Consider the following 19,096-nt stretch of genomic DNA (forward strand, 5'->3'; position numbering starts at 1 on the left):
GAATTAAGATCCCACACAGAGCAACTAAAACCCACATGCTGCAGAGCCTATGTGGAACAACTACTGAGCTTGCATGCCACAACTAAGACCCAAGACAGCCAAATAAATAAGTATTTTTTTAAAAAGAATGTAAAAATTAACAAGTAGCATTCAACATCAAGCTGACAATTTATTTCCCTTCAGAGAACAGCAGCTCACATAGTAGAAAGAAAGCTTTATTATTACTGCAAAGACTGTTTCTGAGAGGTTGCAAATTTTAATAATACAGACTTTCACAAGGTTATTACTTTCTGCAGCAAAATAAAACTACTTAAAGCAAGTCCCATTGTAGAAGATAGTCTTTCTATAAAAACAGTTCTAAAAGCTATTTGTCTTAAAACCTAAGAATAAAGAAAAAAGAGAAAAGAAGATTGAAATTCAAGAATAGATTTAAAATTAAATGAACCAATTTCAAGAATACAGAAATAGATTTTTTTTTTTAAAGGAACAGTCTATGTATCAAAACATTACTGGCATGAATTTAAGACTATCTTCTGTGCACTTATATTGAGAGAAAATCTGGCAGAAATATTGGAAAGCTAGCTGACTGGGGAAATGGTTGGTACAAGTAAACAACAAATAAAAACCTTCCATTATACCTTAAATTGAACAACTACTCTGAGAACAAATGAAAAATGAGCTAGTTTAAACTCAAGACTTTCCTGTAATGGGAACATTAACTAATAAGAACAGGGAACCACACCAAGCGTTTTCTATTCTTTGTCATAAATAAACTGCTTTGGCTTAGAGAAACAACAGTTTAAAAGATGAAAATTTAAAACTGTTTCAAGTACAATATGCAATCAGAATAAGCCTGAAATTGTTCAGAGAGGCTGATATCATAGAGTGATGAAAAGTAAACAATCACATGAGCATCAGAGATTCAAAGCATTACTCCAAATAAGGCAATTTCTGAGTCAAAGCAAAGCCCTAAGAGAAAGGAGGATGGAATGAGAAAATCATACACAGATTGTGACTGCAATGTCAAAATGGGATGGGAGGCAAGGAGGGGAAAAAAACTTTTTAAATTAGGAAATAAACAAGTAGAAATAGTAGAAATAAACTATGAAATAAGAGAATGACTTTTGCCTAACAATAGTAAAAACTATTGGGACTTCCCTTTCAGTATAGTGATAAGACCATGCTTCCAATGTAGGAGGCACAGGTTTGATCCCTGGTTGGGGAACTAAGACCTCACATGCCAAGAGGCACGGCCAAAAAATAAATTTAAAAAAAGAAAGAAAAAAGAAAAACTACTAAGTCATATAGAAAGCATTCTTTAAGAATACAAAGACATGAGGCTTATTTCATGGAACTTCTAACTCCACCATCAAAACGGAGATGTCTTTGTGGGGAAGGGGCAGTTTGTCTCCATAAAGCAGATCTCAGCAAAGCTTCTCTGGCATCCAGCTGCTGTGACAAACAGTAGCAAGAGAAATCAAAGAGGCGGGCAGCAGTCCAAAGAAGGCTCTCTTTCACTTCATGCCCACCAGCTGATGGCGAGTCTCTACATCCCTAGCTTCCCTTTCACCTTTCATCCTCTCACTGAGCACATGAGCTAATCAAGCAAATGAATTCACAGGATGTGTATTTTTAACCCAGAAAGTATGTCTGGCAAGCACACAGAGCTCTCAGTGTATTCACACAAGTTTATATGGTAAACCCTGAGTGACTACAATTTGCAGGGAACATGGAATGTGGAGTTCTGCTTAAACCAAACTTCATGCCTCAATCTCTGAAGAAGAGACTTTGCTAGAACTTTATAGCAAGTTTTACTAATGTTACTTATCCTAGATTTTGTATGATGTATTTTTATACTGAAATTTTACTTCACAGTTCTGGAATTATGCAGAAGGTTATATTTAAATCTGTCCAAAATCCAATCTCTGTGCTGGAGATTAAAAGCTTTTCTCCTACAAGAGAATTAAAAGGAGCATAATCTGTTTTACCATAAAAGGAAAACAAATTGAAGTGTGTTTTGACTCATTTAATTTCCTCAAAATCACCTTATAAACAGAGAGAGCCAACAACCAAATTGTTCTCTTATTGAGTCATACACAAACTGAAAAAAACTTGTCAATATGTTTAAAATAGGCATGATAACCCCTACGAAACTAAACTATTTGCTTTCTAATTTTTATTTATTTTTTGCTTTCTAATTTTTAAAACATCAAGTGAATATACAGGATACAAGCACAGTAAATAATGAAAGCCAGGTTCTTAATATTCACTTTTTAAAAGACTGGAAACAAGAATATAAAGTATTACTGCTCACAGAATAAATGCTTCTTGTTCAAGACTATAAATCAGTTCAGGATGCCTATTAAAGAAAATAATGGCAAAAAAGGTTATGTGTGCTTGTAAAAAAAATGATCCAAAATTGTTTCACAAGTTCACTTGAGTAAGATTTTTGCTGAATTTGCTTTGCTTGCCATAATACTTATTATGGCAGAATAATTTCTACAATGGCATCTTGTCATCAAACAATAAAAATGTCAAAACATAATGGAAATGAGAACAAATCAAACCAGAGGTGACCCTTACTATGCCAGCTCCAGCTATCCAAATTTAAGGAGCCAAACAGATTTGGAAAATCTGAGGTACAATGGGCATTCTCATTAATCAAATTCTTGCTACTTGCCACGGAAACTCAGAAATCAAATGGATTCAGATAACAAGTATACCCCTAACTAGCTGAACTCACAACCCAAACTTCTTATACTTAAGAACTCAGTGGATTCAAATGTCTAGGAATGCTCGTATTTTATTTTTTCTGTTCTTTGGTTCATTCTTCGTCCACAAAAACAGGGTTTTATATTCTCATTTTCCCCCTCTATGTACCTAGCGCATTTAGCATTTTCCCATGCCATTACATACTCTGTGTAAACATAATCTTACTGGCTGATATCCCCATGGAAGAGATAGCTGTAATCCAGAATTTATATAACTTCTGTTCAATCTGAATGTTTATCTCCATAACTATGACTCAATAAAACATATCCAAACATCTTTTTCTTTATTTAAAACAAACACTGCTCTGTGTTAAAACTAAAGCTACAAAAAAAAATAAAAAATAAAAAAAAAACTAAAGCTACACATTTTACACATTTTATAATAATACTTTTTTTAGTAATACTTTAAATTATTTTTGCCAACTGTAGCTTAATAAACATTATTTTGATAATTCTCTGCTCTTATTTCTTTACGTTCAAATATGAATCCAAAAAGTTGAAAATAAAAATAATTTATTTTAAAATGGTCACATGTAACAAAATTAAGTATAAAATCCTCCTAAAGATTTATATTTTAGATCATATATGCTAGTTGGTTTTAGTGGGTACCAATTATTTTGCCCAAATCCCAGTGTCAACTGCCTATAAAAGTGGGATTTAGTAAACAGAAGGTAAGAAAAAGATGCACTAATCTTTGCTTCATGAAAAAACTGTTAAAGAACAAAGAAACACGCCATATTTATTAAGAATCTGGCTCAAAGTTGTATTAAGCTTACATTCAATATTATAATCTCTAAAATGGACAAACACAGTTCTTCTAAAACAATTCAATGAAATTTCACCTTTCCTTAAAGCAACTCTAAGGAGTATAATATTTGATCTGTTGAATTTGTGCCTGCTATAATTACCAGGTGTGACTTTATATTCCATGAATGCTCTTCAGATTGGCGATGTGGGAGCAGAGGGTGGGAGAGTAACCATACATGCGTGCACACCCATCAACTGAATTCAGAAATATTTGGAAAACCAACTCCTTTCAAAGAGAGAGAGCAAACAGGAAGAAAAAAAAGAGTCTGACAAAGTGTGAGTCTGACAGGGAAAAGTATAAACTTCATGAATAAATTTTTACTACACATAGTGACCTTTAATTGTTACTAAGAAACTAAGAGAATAAGACAACTTTGTCATTGTTACAGATTTAAGCAGTCACATGATTTTCAAGTAAGGGGGATTTCACAAATTTTTTTGTTCAGAATTCAGCAGAGGTCTACATCACCTCAAAAGCCAACCAGTCTATCTTTAAAATATTATTAAAATCAGCCTCGTACAACTTCTTCAGGGTAGGCAGCACGTGTCACACTGAAGGACAATCAATTACTACTTCTTCTCTTAGAAAGCTCTTGCTATCCTAATGCCCAAACAAAATCATTATTTTTGTGACATCATCTAATCATTTAATAAATTTGTCCAAGAACTCAAAATCCAAAATTGTGATAGGAGTAGAACTTTAGTAAAACAGGTGAACGTTATTATTGTCTCTTAAGCAGCCAGACATTTAGTTCCTTGACATTCTATTTTATTCGCCATTCAATAATGATTTTTAATTAAAAAGTTTGAAACTTCATCTTTTTTTTTTTTGTGAGGAACATGAAATGCTCACCTCCATCTGTGAAAGCAAATGTAAGAGAAACACTTTTCTCACAAGAGAGAAACAGAAACAGCATGTAAAGAATCACTGCTGTCTGAAGATGGCCTTTGTGCACTGCTACCATAACAAACACATGAAGATCTTCATTTTTCCTCTCATTTTTCAATTTAGACCCTGACTTAATTAAAATCAATGTGAAAAATACTCTGTACTCACTTTGGCATTCTATGAACTGATGAATAAAAGTGCAGTCCCCGCCACTCTTTGAAAGCAAGTGCTCTAATAAAGAAAGAAACACCTTTAAGGATATAGTCTTTGTTGCTGTTTTTGAAAACCAACAGCAAAGGTAGGAAAACCAAAACGTTTGCACTAACATGGGTAATTGAGTAAGTAATCAAAGTTTACTATATCTAATAGCAGACATATTTTGGAGTTACATGAGTGAAAACTGTAATTACTTAATCTTAATTTGTACCCCAAATGGTTAGCTTTTAAAGGTGCAGTTTCTATCCAAATAGCTCAAGAACACCATTGTCATATATTGCTTTAAAAAGCTTCTCCCGCTTTCAAAATGCATTTTTCCATGTGATTTTAATAAATACCATTAATTTAAAAATTTTATATTTCTTACTGAATTGGTTTTCAAATGACTGTTCCCTAACAGTCCCTATTCAAAGTTATTCATCTAAGGTAAGAGGCAAAAAAGTAAATATTTTAAGAATACCATAAAATAATGCCTTAAAGTTGTAAAGAAACTGATACAATATTTTAATTTTTACACTTTCGTTTCACAAGTAGTCTTTCCTCTTGAGTCACTTAATCTATACTTCATATACTATCAAATCACTACATTGTTTACCTCTGCCTAAATGATTAAAAACAATGCCTGTACATTTTAAAATAAGAATCTTGGTAAATGATTTTGCTCAGATTAAATACATTTTTCTCCCAAATATGTAAAGAGAATCAAAACCAAACATAGTCTAATAAAAGTTTCAGCCCTTTTTTTCCAGTAAACTTTTAATTACTTTGATTCAAAGAGCCAACTTCTAAATCTGGATAACATCCTTCAAGTACATATTTATATCTTTCAAAACTACCAAACAGACATTGGAAGTTCAAGTGTTAAAAATACATTCCAACATGATGACCATCCTGACGGTGTAGAAGCACAAAAACCTGGCAAGGACAGTGAGTCAGACTGACGGTAAAGCTTCTCTTCTCTTCACCTGGCCTCACCTCATCATCTCTACTTTGCTGCAAAGGCAGCTCCTACTCTGATCACTGGACAGCCTTTCCTGACATCTATACTGACAGCTTTCTTATTTATCATTACTCATCATCAAATCTCTCATTATCCTTTATCTAGCTACATGGTATGCAAATATATATTTTTCTATTTGTTGTTGTTGTTCAGTCACCAAGTCAGGCCAGCTCTTTTATATATATACTTATTTATATATATACACATATGTATTTATTTATATTTATTTATATATATACATACACAGTTATATATAGTTTATATAATTGTATAGCTGCATACAGTTATATTATTAATATAGAGAGATACAATATAGCCTCAAGAAGAAAAAAAAGCCTAACTGCAATAGAAATTCAAAATTTTTAAAAAATCTAAAGTTAAATAAAAAAAGTACTTCCTATGTAAGCTATGACAACATTTTCAAAATTCAAACTATACAATATCACTGTTAAATATGAAAACTCAGTAAAACTAAATTTTAGCCTAACTAAAGGACTGTATAAAACATATTTGAAACCGAGTTTCAAACTAGCATCACAAGACTTCAGATGAAATTTATGAACGCAGGACAATCTACCATCACATACCAAGCCAAAAATCAAACTTTTTACCTACTCTGATCTGACTATATGATTCTACATTAAAATATCTACTATACTAGTTTAGGTTAAATACAAGATTAATATAAAAGATAAATATACATGTGACTTTCACACATGAGAGAAAAGTCTTTCAGGTAGTGCATATAAATGATTTGGATCATGACACTTTTAGCAGTTCATTACTTGAAATCAAGCCCTAGGGAATTCACTTTGCCAAGACTATAAAAGATGTCACTGATCATCTAAACCAGGAGTCAGGAATCAGATACTGAAGTGTGGGGGCAGGAGGTATGGTGATGGTGTCCTGTGATACTAAAGAGGGTAGTAGGAATGCAAAGAAAAAGTAGACACAGAAACATAATAGGAATCACCAGACAAAATGTGTTTTATTTATACATGGGTTACCTACGTTTTTCAATTTTTTAGACCTGTGTTGTCCAATACAGTAGCCATTAGCCACATGTGACTACTGAGTCCTTAAAAAAAAGTTGCTAGTTTGAATTGAGATGTGTTGTCAGCATAAATTAAATATCTATAGGCCTCAAGAACTTACTAAGGAATAAAGAATGTGAAATACTCATTTGTAATCATTTAATATTGACTACATATTGAAATAATATTCTAGATACAGTGGGCTAAAGTAAATGTATTATTAAATATATTATTAACAATTTAGCTATTCTTTATTGTATTTTTAATACAGAAAATTTTAAATTATGTATGTGGCACTCAGGATAGTTCTATTAGACAGCACTTTTCTAAATACCACCTAAGATATATTCAAAATATGCTTACTGGTAACATTTTAAAAATTATAGTACAAAGTTGTGCTTATAGCTGCTACTTTAGATTTAAGTAATCTTAAAAATGAGTTTACTGGAGAAGTATTATTACTCTTAACTTCTCCAGACATTTTTGAAATATTCTCTTACAACTAAACTTGGTTCTCCCTCTACTACTTAAAGAGTAATTTTAGTTACAATTATATCTAATAGCACATTATAACTACAGACTTTGACAATATTTGAATACTTGATAATTAGTCTCTAACTATATCATAAATGATTCAGAATAGACCCATCTTATCTGTAATCTACTCTGTAACTAAATATGAAGCTTCTGTGCTTATCCAGATATTTACTACTCAGTTTCTTTAAAGATATTCTATTAGTCACTCACACACTACTCTATTTAGCACTAACACCTGCAAGGGAAAAATAATCATAGCCAGGAGTACCCTAAGGTATCCAAAACATTAATATCTTATTCAGTTTTAAATCAAGGAGTTGTCTACAGCTTTTCTCATTTAAATAAACTAGAATTGGAAAAAAACTGTAAGCTGTAATTTGACAACTCTAAATAGCATAAAGATGGTTTAGTGTACATAAAAAGATTGTTAACTAAAGAAACATATTGCTCCCAGCTTGAATTAACACTAGCTTTATCAAAAAATACATGCTCAAGTCAAAAGGGTGATGGATTTGAATGAGAAGAGTATATGCCAGAAAGAGAAAAAAGAGCAAAATAACAACAGAAAATATAAATTCACTTAAGAATGAGAAGCTTTTAGAAGATGAAGATAAAGTCTTTTTACATATGTTTACTAAATTAATGGTGCAATGAATATAAACTACACCTTTAAAAGGTCTCAAATTGAAACTGAAACTGAAATTTTAATGTCAATGTTATTTTACAAAGCATACATAAAATAGTCAAATAACAACAATTGATGAAACTTTTTTTTAAATTTAGAGTTTCAAGATTTATTATACATGGAATATTAGCTCTTGATCTTACACCTCACATATACATGGTTACCTGAGCCTATTATTCCACTTCCTGATTAAAAACAAACCAACCAAACCAAAACAAACCAAAAAAGCACCTCCTAACTTTATCAGAGTTTAGATGCCACCCAAGAACTATAAAGATATCCCCTGATACATGGAAAAACTATTTAGTATGAAGTTTTGGGTACTGACCTTGGCATCTTCTATACATAAAAACTGAGTTGAGAGACACATATATTTGTAAACACAGAAAATAATTTTATTTATTTTGTACTCTAAGCATCTAACGCAGGATCTGGCATATAGCTGGTGCTCAGTTAATGTTGGATGAGTGGGGAGGGGAGGACAAATCTTCATGATTGAAGGAATATAGAAACCATTGAGTAGAAAACCCATGTTGCAGTAGGAAAACTAAAAGTGGTCATACATTTGTGGCAAGAGATAACCCTAGCTAACCAGAAAGAAGGATCGGATATCAAGAACAAAATAATTTTTCAGATGGCATACATGACTGACTCCCTTTTCTCTGATTGATGAAACAGACAGATAAAGAGAGCAGTTTCGATGACACATCCAAAGACTCACTGGACTTTTTTTTTTTCTTTTCTATTTTTGTTTCTTTTTTGGACTTTTAAGTAAACTCTTGGCCAGGAAGGGGGCAGGGCACAAATATAAAAAACAGGGGCCAATTATGCCCATAAAGCAGTACTTGATGGAAGAAAATGGTGGTATCGTCTCTGAAAATATAGTAGAGGGCAGGGGAAGCTATACTATGTTATATAAACCAACACTAAAGTTGAACATTATTAAAATCTTACTACTTCAATAACTGAAATTGCCATATAACAAGGGACATCTAACCACAGCTCACAGAATTAAGAATTACAAAAAAAAAGGAAGCTTGATTTTTAAAAGATGGGATTTAACAGTCTATCAACAGCACGCTTTTCACTCCAAACACTTAAAATCTAAAATCCCTGACCTCTCTATCCTGCTTAAATGGTAAAAGGCTATCATGAAAGAAAAATATTTAAGTTTTTTACACTACCTTTTTCTGTGCTCCCATTTATTTTAGGTAAGAAGTCATCAACTTGTATCCCTAGGATTAAGACAGTGTATCATTGCCTGATCAAAGAAAGTGTTACTTTAAAACTGGTCTCAAGTGTAACCATGGCATTTTGTATTCCTAGTGACATTAAGACTGACTGAACAGTTTAACTTTATTTTTACAAGAAGGGTTCAACTTGCCATTTTCTATCATCTTAGAAAAAAAGCTACAACTGCTTAGTAACCTTTCGATGAACCTCAAGAGAAAAAGGATTCTGCTGTTCATGTGTTTTTCTTATTTAAATACCTCAAAGCAGACCATCTCAGATGTATAAATTTCATTCATTTCAAAGACTACACAATGGTGCCCACTGGTGGCAATCAAGCATGTTTTTAAAGGAAATTTTCTGAAAGAGGGTAGATACTTTACACCTAATATGTAAAACATCCCTCATAAAGAAAGCAAGTACACAATGTGAGATAGCAAACAAAAATTTAATGATAAAAATTCAGCTTTAAGTAAGAAATTTGGTGACACCTACCTAAGCTGCTGCATTCTTTAAGAGTTTTCTCTTGAAGATGTTCTAACCGTACTGTAAATAAAAGCCCAAGAAAAAGATATTTCACAGATAAAAAGAAAGAAAAAATTAAATCAAATCAATTTCTGGATTAGCTAACTTACCTTGTAAAGCTGTTAGCCTTTCATTGGTAAAGTCATTATCAGCTTGCAAAGCTTCTATTTTTGCCTGAAGTTCCTGTTCTTTTTCTTCCATTTCGTCTATCTTATGTTGTAATTCTTTTTTCTCAGCTTGTCCCTTCTGTTGGATTTCTTCTTGTTTTCCCTCTGCTATCTGTTGAAAACGAAAAAGAAAATCCAGCTATTTAATAAAATCTGACCTTGTTTTAAGATGTCTAAAGCAGGACTCCCTGTATTCACATAAATGATGTCAGTGATACGCACTGAGTCATCCCTCAGTATCAACTCCGAGAGAAAAACTTGTAGCAAGCAAGCAAACATAATACATACATAGACTACAAGGGTCAAAATGAAAAGCACCTTTTTCAAGAGGGAAGTATGGTTTTCCTTGAAATTACTATTGTTTCAATTAGTTTATAAGTTCTACAATGTAGCTTATTCTGAAATTTTAAACAAAATTACTTTTAGCTAAAGGAATCAAGCACTTTTTAAAATGACCTCTTTTTAACAAGTCTAATATTTAAAGCTATGTAGGTTAACCATTCACATGAATAGGAGGTATGCTCTGGTCTTCTGTTAACAAATGGATATCTTCCGGCCACTCAATCTATGGTGTGAATTACATAAAAACAGGTCTTCACAAAGTCAGTTCTAACATTTTACAGGACCAACATAGCATTACATGTGGTCTGGTCTGTCCTCATCCTAAATATCCTACAGCACAGGGAGCTGCAGTCCACGCATAGGCTTTGGCCTCCTGGAAGGAATCACGTGAAGGTTCTCTATGGGTTTGCTCCAGCACTAACTTAGCTGGGCCCTGAATTTGAGACACCTTAAAGAAAAGCAGGTTCTAGTTTTCCAAAAGTCTGAGTATCTTGGGTTTTGCTGACTCTTATCTATTTACTGTTATATATTTTAAAATGCCTATTATGAACTACTGATTATTTACTTTCATCCAAAGGAAATATGTCAGCTTTTACAAACTTTTAATTATCACTGGTAATGGGATTTGGGTTAAATGTCAACTGATTTATACTATATATTCAAACCATTACCAAATTTTCCATCAACAACTATTCAGCAATATCTAAATTCTTAAGCTATTCAGCATGTTAGGGATTAATTTATATAGTTCCAGTTTGAGAAATACATACCTTTAATTTATCAGATAAATCTTTAATCTCATTAACTGCTCCATTATATTTATTGGCTAATTCTCTTAACTCTTCCTGAGTCCGTTCATTCATTTCTTTCAGATGGGTACATTCATCTTCAGTATTACTAAGACTTCGCTGTAATTCAAGTTTACAGATAACTGATTTAGAATAAATGCACATTCTAAATTCAATTTATACAAACTATAATTCTATGGACTGTTCTAAATCAGAATCTACACTTGACTTTATATAAGGTTGAGTTAAATAGCAGAAGAATTTCAATCTACTTCAGGTACATGCTAAAACAGAAAATACAAAGAACTTGGAAAAATGAAACGTGGAAGGAGGAGAGGCTGATCCTTCATATAATCACACTTCTTAAAGCTCATGGGGTATGACTTTTGGCCTTGAAAATATTTTAAGCCTATCACTTCTTAAAAGCATATTTAATAATGTGCACACAATCAACAAAATTAGAGGACAATTATCATTCTTCTTTCTTTGCACATCATATTAATGATCTGACAGTGAATCAGTCACTTTGGGATTGGGGATTACAGAGACTGGGCTTCCCTGGAGGCTCAGACGGTAAAGTATCTGCCTGTGATGCGGGAGATCCAGGTTTGATCTTGGGGTTGGGAAGAGCCCCTGGAGAAGGAAACAGTAACCCTCTCCGGGCACAATTTTCTTCTTCTTCTTTTTTTTTTTCAGGCACAATTTTCCTCTCTGGAGGATGGGGAAGCTAAGAGTAGTGGTGGAGCTCTCTGCCTTAAGACCGACTATCTTCAATCGGAAGAAAAACAAAATTATATGAAAGGAGATCAATTCCCTGGCACATATCATGGTCCACTGTGTGGAGGTTGAAATCTAACTAAAACAGAAATAGTAAAATTCCCTGGTTAGGCTTTTATTCCCTTAATCACTGACTAGGGACCATAAGCACCAGAACTCACGTGGCTACGCTAAGCATTCCTAAAATGAAAACAGCATACTGCTCCTTCCCACCAGATAAGACAGGAAAAACCTCCTAGCTATATACTAATACCCAAGTTTGAAATGTCTTGAAATGCTAGCACTTTTAGGCTAAAATTGTAAAACTATAGTCTTGGTTAGTATCTATTAAGTTGAAATACCTCAACTTCTGAAAGTTTTCTAACCACATCAATTTTCTCCTGAAGAACCCGCCTCAGGGACTCTTTGGCTGTAGTCTCATAGTTGTGTTTATCCTCCTGTAATGCTATAAGTTCCTTCCGTAAACTATCTTCTGTTTGATTCTAGGATTAAAAAATATTGAAAATTATAGTTATTAAGTATTTACCATTTGAAAAAAATAACACATTGTGATATTCTCTGAGTTCTATATTAAGGTACCTCCAAACGGAAATTACGTCAACTCTGTATTAACTGAAGCTGTATATATAAGTTGCATTAGTAAATTATGCTCTCACAAGCATATTAACTCATACTTTCAACAGAAAAAAGTTAAAGTAAACTGAAAATTTCTCCCAAGTATACAAAATGAATGAACTATTCTATTAATACTTGCCATATTCTCTGAAAGCCACAATATTTACACTTATGGGCAAAAATAATCTCTTAACCTCTAAAGGGTGTCAAGCATTTTAAAACAATAACTAAACCAAAAGGAATAAGAGTACCCTGAGGAAAAAGCTGATTTCAGGTATAAGGGAAGAAATGTACAAGATGAGTCTGGACTACCTTGTCTGATATGACAGCAGGAAGCTATTATCCAAGCCTGCTGGGGGGCTACCAGAAGAACTCAGGTGAGAACCTGAGGAAGGTCCCTGAAGAAGGTCTCCCAAAGATGGGAGAACTGGGAATCAATAAGAAAAACAAAACAGGTTTAACCCATGATATATATGTAAATCTCATTTGGAGGAAAAAAATCCTTCATTGGTCATTCTTTGGTAGATGAAAAGGAGCCAAAACATTATTTTGAAATGCAGTAAATAAAGGGAGAAAATCACTCATCCTTCCCTTCCTAAAGAAAATGTTCTTTAGGAAAAATAAAATGGTTTATGAGGGGAAGTTTCTCTTTATAGAAGTAATGCATCTAGTAAATGAAGGAAAGATAGAATTACAGTATTACCATTTTTACAAAATAAAAGAATGAATATTGGAAAGGATAATCAAAGATCACTAATATCTCACTACCACTCCAGTATTCTGGCCTGGAGAATTCCATGGACTGTATAAATTTATGGTGTAGAGAAGGAGCAAGAAGGTTTAAATATCATTCCAGATTGAGGGAAATTGTACAGGGTGAAAGACCCAGTTTCTCCAACAAATATCAACTATGATGGAAAAAAGAGAATTGTATATGGGTATTCACTGTATACAATTTTTTCTACTTACATGTATGTGTGAAATTTCATGTAATGGTAAAGGATTTTAAAAATGGTGAAAATGTATAGATGTTTTTTAATGTATTCAAAATAACAGTCAAAGAAATGAAGCTACATAAAAACCAATGCATTTTTCTTTAGGTACTTGAGATGGACACTTACTTTGGAGCATGCTTGCAACTGGTTTCCCATAACCTCTAACCGTGATAAGAGTCTATCTTCATCTATTAAAGCCTGTTAAAGAAAAATGAAATATAAATAAAATCCCAGAGTAGTTAAAAAATAACATATATCAAAAAGGTTGCTACTGCCAAAAAAAAAGACCTAAAAATCACAAAGTTGACTAACATTCACTTTAAAATGCTAAATGTTCAATATTTGTTCATTAAGAAATAACTCTGCCTTTGTCTGCTACATAATTTTAGTTTCAGTTTAATAACCATCTAAGGGATATTGAGCTATGCTTAAATGCTTTATGAGTATAAAGGCAACTGGAATACCTGCCAACTGGTATCTGAAGCCTCTTGGGTAATGGCTAGCAGCCTCTGTAGCGTGGCTAACTTCTGTTCCAACATCTGTTCCCGATGTAAGGCCTCCTAATATTATAAATCACAAAAGAAATTCTAATAACCTCAGCACAATTCCTTTGACAAATAATCAATTATTAGCACATTCTGAAAACAACCTTGTTTCACATCCTACAGTGTATCTTGCTTTCAAACCTGATAAATCTACTTAATATAATATATTTAGCCCACATTATTTTAACCCAGATGATGCAGTGGTAAAGAATCCACCTGCCAAGGCAGAAGCTGCAAGAGACACGGGTTCAATCCCTGGGTCAGGAAGATCCTCTGGAGAAGGAAATGGCAACCCACTCCAGTATCCCTGCCTGGAAAATCCCATGGTTAGAGGAGCCTGGCAGGCTAGAGTCCATGGAGTTGCAAAGAATAGGACACAACTGAGTGCGCGCGCGCACACACACACACGCGCGCACACACACACACACGCACACACACACGCACACACACGCACACACACACACACACCCACACACACCCACACACACCCACACACACCCATTTCAGCCTATCTGCTGAGCTGTACTGTAAGCAGTGCTGTTAGGGGTGCTCTCGCTGCAACTTCCTCTGTAACAGGGAACAGGTCACCTATTTTTGTTTCTTTATTTGTAATTTACAAGAATGAGTTTAAAAGAACAAAACCTAGAACAGAAAAATCCAACAAATGATATAAGTCTGCATTCTATATATATATATACATTTTTTAAAAAATGTGTGTGTGTATGTGTGTGTGTGTCTGTGTATCTACACAGAGAGAGAGAGCAGCAAAAATACTTCATAATGTCTTAGCCACGTGAGTATGACATCTAAAAAAGAAGTATCTCTTCATTTTTCCTTTACAATTTTTTATAAGTTATATACATTTAAAAAGACAATTTTATCCTCACAGTCTACTCCACTTTCAGGTGTTCTAAATCTCTCTGTGACCATATAACACTTAGACACAGTTGAACATGTCAAATATAAGTAAGAGGCCAAGTGTTAATTCAATGTAATTGGGAGTCAATGAGTTAATTATTTGGCAGCTCCAAAGGAATACTGTTCCAGAGAAAGACTTTGGCAAGCAAAGCCTTATCTCTAGGTCACTTGTTAACATTTGAGAGCTGTTAAGAAGGTCTCCTTTACTGCAAGTCAAGGTGAAAATGCTCACACAGCATTCAGTTGTGGTTCTGGCACAACTTTAAATTTCACTTTCTTCTATTCCTGTCATTATTCAAAGAAGAACATTTACTACCCTAATACCTCTGAGCTACTTTAACTGAGAAGTGTATATTTCAAACATAGCACTTGAGGTTTAAAGCATACATTTATTGCTGTCCATATCCTTGATAAATAATGATTAGGGAAAATCTGGTCTAATTAGAGTTAGAGGAACTGCTTTTTAATATAACTCTGAAAGTATAGATTAAGGAATCTAATAAAAGTCATACCACCTCAGAATCCACATTAAAATACAGCTTACACTTAAAAGTGACTAGGTGCCAAGTTTATTTTAAGCTTCTAAAACATTCCTAATATCCAGGAAATTGCACTAATGATACAAAAAGTTTTAACTTAAAAAAAAAAAAAAACAAATCCCCACCAAACAACCACTACTTCCACTAGATGGTGTAATTTAACCTATTTTACTCAATTCCATTTAGTTTCATAACTCCATGAACCACATCCTAACAGATTCTAACACTTCCAGGAATAGTTGATTAGTTCTGAGACATGAAATGTATCTATTTCAGTTTTTATTCAAAAGGTTTACAACTTACATTAGAACTTCAGCAATTCCAAGAGATGTATACAGAAAAGCCAAGCCAGTATAATTTTCTCTCAAAGAATTAGAAAAAGAACAGGGAAAGATTATGCCACTACGAATATTCAAAGAACTGACAAGAAGGTAGAAATGAGAATGAGAGCATTAGATTCACAGTTGACAATGACTAGTAACTATAGTACATAGCCCTGGGAAATCATTTTACCCAGAGAAGCCCCATATTTCTCATATGAAAAATGAAGGTTAGAACAGACTACTCTAAAAGTTTCTCCTACCTCGAGACATAGAGAATGAACTTGTAGACACTGAGGGAAGGAGAGGGTGGGATGAATTGAGACAGCAGCACTGAAATATATACATTGTCATGTGAGAACAGACAGCGAGTGGGAAGCTGCCAGGGCCCAGTCTGGTGCTCTCTGACAACCCAGACGACAGGGATTAAGTGGGTGGGTGGGTGGCTGGTGTCAGGAGGGAAGCTCAAGAGAGAAGGGTGTATATGTACATATGGCTGATTCAAGTTGTCGCACAGCAGAAACCAGCACAATACTGTAAAGCAATTATCCTCCAAATAAAAATAAAATAACAAAAGAGGTGAGAAAGTGAAAAAAAAAAAAAAAAAAGTCTTCTACCTCTAAAAATAAGAGAGCTAGGTCAATTAATGTGACTTCCTACTGAATGGTAAACAACTACCAACATTTATAGCGTATGTTCTACATGCTAGACGTTGTTCTAAGTGCTTTTTATCTCTGTTTTTTTTTTTCCTTTTGGCCACACCACTTGGCTTAGAGGATCTTAGTTCCCCGACTAGGGATCAAACTCGGGCCCTCAGCAGTGAAAGCACTGAGTTCTAACCACTGGACTCCCAGGGAATTCCCTGTTTTAATTCATTTATTCTTTACAATTTTGTGATGTAAGTGCTACTATACATATATCATAGATGAGGAAAAGTGAGGCACACAAGAGTTAAACAACTTTCCCAACAGGTCCAAAGTTAAAGCCACAGATCAGATCCAGGGAATTCTGGATACAGTCTATGTTCTCTAACCTGAAAGTGTGTGAAACCGCTTTTCAATTCACCACCACATTATGCCCAGCGGAAGCCAAGATCTGATTAATACACTGATAATTTTCACATATGTGTACATTTTTAACTGCAGTAGGACTGCACTTAGTGATTGATCTATAAAAGAATGGAGGGACCCAGGGTCACTGGTTTGGTCTTATCATTTTAAACAAAAGGCAAGTGAAGACATACATAAGTAAAATGAATTACCCAAGGTCACAGAACTAATTTAGTCTGCATCAAGATACAAACCTCAATCTCTAAACTCCTGATCCGGAGTTTTCCTTAATCATGCTCTCTATGATATGCTCTTCAGATATTAAGAGCAGATATTAACAGCATATATAGATATGCTTTATACACACACACACACACACACACACACATGGTTCTATAGGTATAGAACCATAATCCAGTCGAAATCTACCAAAATCAGCAAGGAAAAAATAAAGAAAGAATAATCACTTATATTTTTTCTCGAGATTACTATTGCTCTTTAACTACAGTATTAACTTCTTCAGGAGCCCATTCTACAATAAGTATCTGTCCTGTCAAGAAATCTTTCTACAACCTGAGTGGCACAGAACAGTATTTATGGGCAGAGACTCTGAGGTCTGACTTGTCTTTGTTCAAGTTCTAGCTCATTCACATACTAGGTATGTGATATTGTGCAAATTACTTAAACTTCCTGTCCCTCAGTAAGTCCATCTATAAAAATGGGCATAAAATATGTATTTTATAGGATTTTTGTAAAGATTAGGTGAATTAATATAGGTGAAGTGCTTGACTAGAGTCTGGCATATAGTAAGCATTATATATTTGCTATTAATAGTTAATATTTTGTGTACTGAATCGCTCAGTCATGTCTGACTCTTTGCAACCCCATGGACTGCAGCCCACCAGGCTCCTCTGTCCATGGGGATTCTCCAGACAAGAGTACTAGAGTGGGTTGCCATGCCCTCCCCTCCAGGGGACCTTTTCACCCCAGCGATCAAACCCAGGTCTCCTGTATTGCAGGCGGATTCTTTACCATCTGAGTCACTAGGGAAACCCAGTTAATATTTTAACGGTTCATATTATTTGCTATTATAGCTATTAATAGCAACCAAAATCTCTCCAGGCTTAATTTTATTTAAAACTCACTTTTGGATAAAGAAACACTGTGGAACTTCTTCATATTTGAAGGAAAAAACTTCTCTTGTATAGAACCTTCTTATCCAGATTTAACAATTCTGACTTTTTAAATCCTATTTATTTTATAAGAACTATTTTTAATTTCTTTTTTTTTACTTTGAAAAGATATTTCCTTTGTATTTGTATGTAGCCAATATTTCTTTAGCCCATATTTGCGAACTAGCAAAATCAAATATAAGTTCTGCTTTTAAAGACAAAGAAATCTCAAGATTTACTTTACCTGAAGATACTGAGAAAGCTGGAATAGTTCCTGAGAGTACATACTTGGAGTGTTAGCAGCAACCTAGAAACAAAAGGACATACTATCAACAGTCACACAAAATATTTGCAGAGGATACCAAAGCCAAACCAAGTCCTTAAAATGTCTATTTACTGAAACATGCAAATAAGTAATTATTTTTCAAATTTGATTTTTCAAATTGATTTCCTTTAGTTTTCAAAATATGTCTGCTCTGTGTCTAGAACCTATAGATGGTATTGTATTATAGTGATCAGTTTGAGATTTACAACCAGGATGGTTGTAAAGTGCTTCCATGAAAACATTCTTTGATAAACCAAATCACAAACTTACAGCACAAAGGCAATATAGCCTTTTCTTTACCCAGAAATAATAACCTGCAAAATCAAAAGATCTACATTTTTTCCTTTAAAATACACTGTTAAATAGTTCTTCTATATGTTAACAAGTCATAATTCATTTAGAAGCAGCCATCTTCAAAATGATATTTGTATGTGGGGGGTATGGGGGAGGAAGCAGGACACGAAATACAATACTTTGTCCAACGGCCAGAGGCAATGAAAAATGGTTTATCTTTTTTTTTTCCTTTTAATGATAGGTAGGTTTTAAGAAGAAAAAGATGGGAAATAATGGTGTTCAAACATTATAAGTCACAGCAGAAATGCTTAGAATGCAAGAGTATGGGGAGAAATAACCTCTATAAAGGGTTTGTCTGGGTGTGGAATACAGAACCATAGCATTATTAAAAAAAAGAAAAAGGCACTAACAGGTTGCTATAACATTTTCAATGCTATCCAAGCCTTGTATATTAACTTACTAGTGATGTTAACAACATCATTCCTTATTAAGCTCAGAAAGTCTATTTTTTAAACTAATATTCTAACTAGAAGACAAGAGGTGACATTATTATTTT

General features: G+C 33.8%; 1 protein-coding gene across 35 annotated transcripts in view; it reads right to left on the bottom strand.

Moving 5' to 3' along the window:
- Positions 1-19,096, bottom strand: part of LOC122682510 (sarcolemma associated protein) — a 149,721-nt gene that overhangs the window by 38,210 nt on the left and 92,415 nt on the right. For 7 of the 35 annotated variants that reach the window (XM_043885283.1, XM_043885261.1, XM_043885263.1 and 4 more), the window contains exons 6-14: positions 18,166-18,228; positions 13,843-13,938; positions 13,505-13,576; positions 12,110-12,250; positions 10,974-11,111; positions 9,805-9,973; positions 9,665-9,715; positions 9,124-9,174; positions 4,636-4,698 (exon numbers count right to left, since the gene is read on the bottom strand). In XM_043885283.1, the coding sequence (XP_043741218.1) occupies positions 4,636-4,698; positions 9,124-9,174; positions 9,665-9,715; positions 9,805-9,973; positions 10,974-11,111; positions 12,110-12,250; positions 13,505-13,576; positions 13,843-13,938; positions 18,166-18,228 (844 nt within the window). The remainder of the gene's footprint in view (positions 1-4,635; positions 4,699-9,123; positions 9,175-9,664; positions 9,716-9,804; positions 9,974-10,973; positions 11,112-12,109; positions 12,251-13,504; positions 13,577-13,842; positions 13,939-18,165; positions 18,229-19,096) is intronic. The other 28 variants (XM_043885291.1, XM_043885293.1, XM_043885274.1 and 25 more) reach the window with 7 other exon arrangements.

This window comes from Cervus elaphus, chromosome 24, assembly GCF_910594005.1.
Source record: "Cervus elaphus chromosome 24, mCerEla1.1, whole genome shotgun sequence".
NCBI classification, from domain to species: Eukaryota; Metazoa; Chordata; class Mammalia; order Artiodactyla; family Cervidae; genus Cervus; species Cervus elaphus.